The 4,956-nt window shown below is 38.8% G+C and overlaps 1 protein-coding gene across 1 annotated transcript; it reads left to right on the plus strand.

The window, feature by feature from the left end:
* Positions 1 to 1,733: 1,733 nt before the first annotated feature.
* LOC132066485 (uncharacterized) lies at positions 1,734 to 3,073 on the plus strand. The gene is made up of 2 exons (XM_059459790.1): positions 1,734 to 2,130; positions 2,244 to 3,073. The coding sequence occupies exons 1-2, from the start codon at positions 1,734 to 1,736 to the stop codon at positions 3,071 to 3,073; spliced, it is 1,227 nt and encodes a 408-aa protein (XP_059315773.1).
* Positions 3,074 to 4,956: the final 1,883 nt, after the last annotated feature.

Raw genomic sequence — 4,956 nt, forward strand, 5'->3', positions numbered from 1 at the left:
TGACTTGACTTACAATTTGGTGCCAAGTTAAGCAAATCTTGATTCAACTGACCTAATTGTCTGTGTAAACTAAGAATAATAATAAATTTATTATCATAATTATTAATGTTTATTAATTAATTGAAAAAGAAACTCTACAGAAGGAGAGGTAGAAAAGTGGGGGAGTTGGCCAAAAGGCCATATTCAAAAGTTATTTTGCCAAAAGGCCACAAGTGTTCAAAAATTGGTGCTTTGGCCACCATTTTTGATGATGCATGTCAGAGATGTGCTGTGTCAAACCCCAGCCCCAAAGTTTTGAAAACTACACTTTGGCCCCCACAGCCCCAACATTTTTATTACCAGAAATAGAAATAAAAAACAAAATATTTTCCACCAAAAGCTCCCGTTTTTTGCAATTTTCTGACAAGTTTTCCGCCGAAAATCCCGACTTTCACAGGATAATCCGTCCCCAACTACGGAAAGTTTCCATAGTTCAGCCATTGTAAGTAAAATCTGGTAGAAATCGTTGAGAAGGAGCTTTCCTCATTGTTGTAAAAGCTTACTTTTACAAAGAAAAATTCCGACCTCATTCCGACATTCCGTCAATTCTCCATTCAAATACCTCAGTTCGTAATTGTAATAGCTTTATCCCTGCTCTTTTTGCTTCTGCATCTAGTATAGCTCTCCGATCAGTAATAGACCCCAATCATCAACGAGTCATCGACCAGGCATAGACCAAAGTCATAGTCTATTATAGATTTTATTATGGAGTCGACTGCAGAATATATTATAGTAGGTGGTGATTACATGGATGAATGGGAGGAGACCCCAAAATGTTGGAATTAGAATTCTGTGAGCAAAGTGACAGTGTCGATTGTCGTGCATCGCAATGGTACGTAAAATGACTTGGTTACGAGGATAATGGAAAGCGAGGAGTTAAATTGTGAGCCCAGCAACTTGCGCATTAGTTATATGATTAATACTTTGTCCACTAAGGGGAAAAACCATCCTTCTTTCATAACGAATGATAGGCAGGTCGGATGGTACATGCTTGTTGTTGGTGCTGATGGTTCTAGGCTTGTTTTAAGAATAAATATTTTTGAGAGGTCTCAAGTTGGTTCTACATCAGCAGCACCACCCCCACCCACAGACGGACCATTGCCACAGCCCCCAACCGATGAAGCTTCAATGCAACATGAGGGCATGGGTGATCATTTTATGGATATGGATGATCCTGATAGTGATGACGAAGACTGTGATGGAGATGATGAGGGTGATGGGAGATAATGGGGGTGATGGGCAGCCACCAAATGGTTCAGCAACCATAAATTCAATGATGGAACCGGTTTTTGCTATGGGCAAACATTTGAAAACAAAGAGTATTTAAAGGTTTTATTGAAGAAAGCTGCAATAAAGACCCCATTTTGTTTTAAACCAAACAAGAGCAACAAAAAATATTATAAGGTGGAATGCACCTCTCCTAATTGTGGTTGGATGTTGCGGGCTAATAAGTACGAGAACTCGGAGAGGTTTCACATTTAGAAGTACGTTGATGATCACACTTGCGGGGTTGAACACGTTACGAGCACTCATAAGCATGCCTCGACAGTTGTCCTTGTATCAATCTTGATGAATGACTATATTGACAACAAAGGGCCAACGTCAAAGGAAATCCAGAGGACAGTTTTCAGGGAGTTCCATTATAAACCAAGCTATTAGCGATCTTTGGAAGAGGCAGTAACTTGACTAAGAACATGGTTAAGGGGACGCCGGAGCACAGGTATGCTTGCTTACCGGCTTATTCATACATGGTTGAAAATCTAAATCCAGGTTACAGAATTTGCATTTGTCTTGATGATGCGGACAGGTTCAAATATTACTTCGTAGCTTACGGAGCTTGCATTCGAGGATATAAACACATGCGAAAGGTTATTGTCGTTGACATAACACATTTATACGGCAAGTATGAGGATGTTTTGTTGTCCGCCGTCGCACTGGATACTGAGAACCATATCTATCTAATTGCTTTTTGCGTGGTGGAAAAGGAGTGTGATGAATCTTGGACCTACTTCTTCGAGAAGCTGAGGTATATAATCGTTGATGAACCAGACTTGTGCATCATCTTTGATGGGCACAGGAGCATAGCCAACGGTGTTTCCAGAATTTTTTAGCATGCTCATCATGGACTATACATGAAGCATCTTGGTGTAACCTTCGAAAAAAATTCCAATGTGGAGATTCTATTCATGTATACTATGATGCAGCAAAGGCATATGGTTACCAGGAGTTTAATGAACAATTTCAGCAATTAAGGGATAAATGCCCCGAAGCTGCTAATTGCCTCGAGTTTGATATTGGATTTGACAAGTGGAGCAGGGCATATTTTCCAGCAAATAGGTACGATGTGCTGACCACAAACATTGTTGAGTCGCTAAACTCAATGTTGAGGGATGAAAGAGAGTACCCTATTACTGCCTTATTCACTTCCATTTCTAGGAGGTTTGCTCAAATTTTTAGGCAGAGACGTGCATATATCAGCTGTTCAATCAATTTAAGTGGGCCTTCGGCTGAAAAGACGCTAAGGAAAAAGATGAATGAGGGCGACTCCTTGTTTATCCATAATATAAACGGGGATGCCAACGAGTTCACCATAGTGAGCAGTGGCCTAACTGCCAAAGTCAATCTACTGAACAAAACATGTACTTGTAGAGAGTATGACTTAGTGAAATTACCGTGCGCTCATGCGATGGCATCCTTGAGATTGAAGTACAGACCTGATTATGGTTCAAGCATCTACGAGTATTCGTCGCCTATGTATAAAGTTCAGTCTTACATTCTTGCATTTGGTGAAACTACTAATGTAGTCCCTCCAGAGTTAGAATGGAAAGTCTTAGAGGAGTACGCAAACATGTATATTCCTCCACCCGCTTACGACCCCAAACTTGGAAGGAAGAGAGTGAAGCGTATTCCTGGCATCGCGGAATCTTTCAAGTCCAATGGAAGTAGAAAAGGGAAGAGAAACAAGTGCTTGATTTGCAATGGGGATGGTCACAAGAAAACAACTTGTCGATATTTGAGAGAGCATCCCACTTAATTTTTTCTAATTTGAATGTATTTTTATTGTATTAGTTCTGAAAACTGAATGCAAGTTCAATATTAATCAACTTTGTTTTAGTCTATCATAGACTATATGTGGGTTTATAATATACCAATCCGTTGGTCTATAATAGTTCATAGTTAGGAAATTAATCTTCCTTTAGGAGATCTATACTCCCCAATTAAAATCCTTATCAAGCGGAACTGAGTAGCTTAATGATTAGCTTTTCAGAATACTACGCGTTTCACTTCTAATCACACTAATAAAATACAACTTTAAACGACACCTCCATGCCTAAAGCCACATGTCTCTTAGCCATTGGTGACGAGTTCAACGAACCGTCTGGCGGTCTTTATATCTTCTTCGAGTCCTTATTCCTCCATTTCAAATAAACTCAAGCCCATAGAAATTCAAGATCATTCATCTTCAAAATGCGCAGAAGAATCCGCCTTCCTAGGCATCCACGGCTACAAACTCCATCACCAGATGTTATTTTACTACGAAATGACTTCCAACGACTCTTTAGGGGGCTGGGAGAGGACAAGGAGAGATTGACAAGGTCTCTTCGCAGGATCAAGCGAGATCTGCGTGTTCTCTTAGAAGTGAAGGATATCGACCCAGATGCCCTCATAACCCCCTGCAACCCCCTAGTTTAGTTTAGTTATGTAGTTTTAGTTTTTATATATATTTTCATTTTCTTGTAAGTTTTTTTTTGCAAAGCTTTCATTGGTGAAAGTTGTAGATGGAAGCAGCTTTTGGGCTTTCATAAATGAAAGCTTTTAGATGTTTTTGCTGTTTTGGTTGGGGGTTGCAATGAAATAAAATATATGGTTGATGTTCATATTTCTTGTGTTGTGTTTTATTTATGTCCTTTTCTGATTTTTGCATTTGTTTTCTAACCGTAGAAATAAAGCTAATTGTGTTGGGTCTATTAGTAGACATAACTGATAATAAACGACTATGATCTATAATTACTCATTGACACGATCAATGATGGACCGTTAAGGTTGATTATAAACCATGGGAATAAAGGCGACTATTGGAATGAGAAGCCTGCAAAATTTGCACAAGTCCAACAACCAAAAAAAAAAAAAAAAACGAACCCCAAATTTAAAAAAAGCCAAAAATAAATAAAAAAGACTTGATACTATTTAAATATTATAATAACACTTTAATACATCATATGAGAGTCCCCATCCATTAGACACATGATCAAATAGTTTTAGGACACCTAATGGTCCCTGTCACGACCCAACCGATGAGTCGTGACGAGTGCCTGACTTCTATTGACCAAGCACCCCTATACTTGCACCTGAACATCGCTGAATAACTGGGTGGCCCAATGACTTATAATTGAACCATGCTGCCTCATACAAGAACAACATCAAGAACTATGCATCAAGAACCATCAACCGTCTGTGCATATATATATATATATATATATATATATATATATATATATATATATATCGGAAAAAAATGGTGCAAGCCCACAAGGCCTCTACATATGCTGTACACAAAAGAATAGGAGCCGACAAGGCTATATCACATGTCATCTACATACAACTGTTTACAGGCCTCTAATGGAACAGAAAGCGGTAGAAAGGACGGGACAGGGCCCCGCCATACCCATATATGCATATACATCTCAAAATGGCATACCAAAATAGACTGCAGCTCCAGATCAAGTGGAGCGCATATATATATATATATATATATATATATATATATATATATATATATATATACTGGAAAAAAATGGTGCAAGCCCACAAGGCCTCTACATATGCTGTACACAAAAGAATAGGAGCCGACAAGGCTATATCACATGTCATCTACATACAACTGTTTACAGGCCTCTAATGGAACGAAAAAGCGTA

The sequence above is a fragment of the Lycium ferocissimum genome, chromosome 8 (genome assembly GCF_029784015.1).
Source record: "Lycium ferocissimum isolate CSIRO_LF1 chromosome 8, AGI_CSIRO_Lferr_CH_V1, whole genome shotgun sequence".
NCBI classification, from domain to species: domain Eukaryota; kingdom Viridiplantae; phylum Streptophyta; class Magnoliopsida; order Solanales; family Solanaceae; genus Lycium; species Lycium ferocissimum.

Coding starts and splice junctions, on each gene's coding strand:
- LOC132066485 (XM_059459790.1), top strand. CDS start 1,734: ATGGTTAAGGGGACGCCGGAGCACAGGTATGCTTGCTTACCGGCTTAT. Junction 2,131..2,243: donor GCACAGGAGCATAGCCAACG/GTGTTTCCAGAA, acceptor ACTATGATGCAG/CAAAGGCATATGGTTACCAG.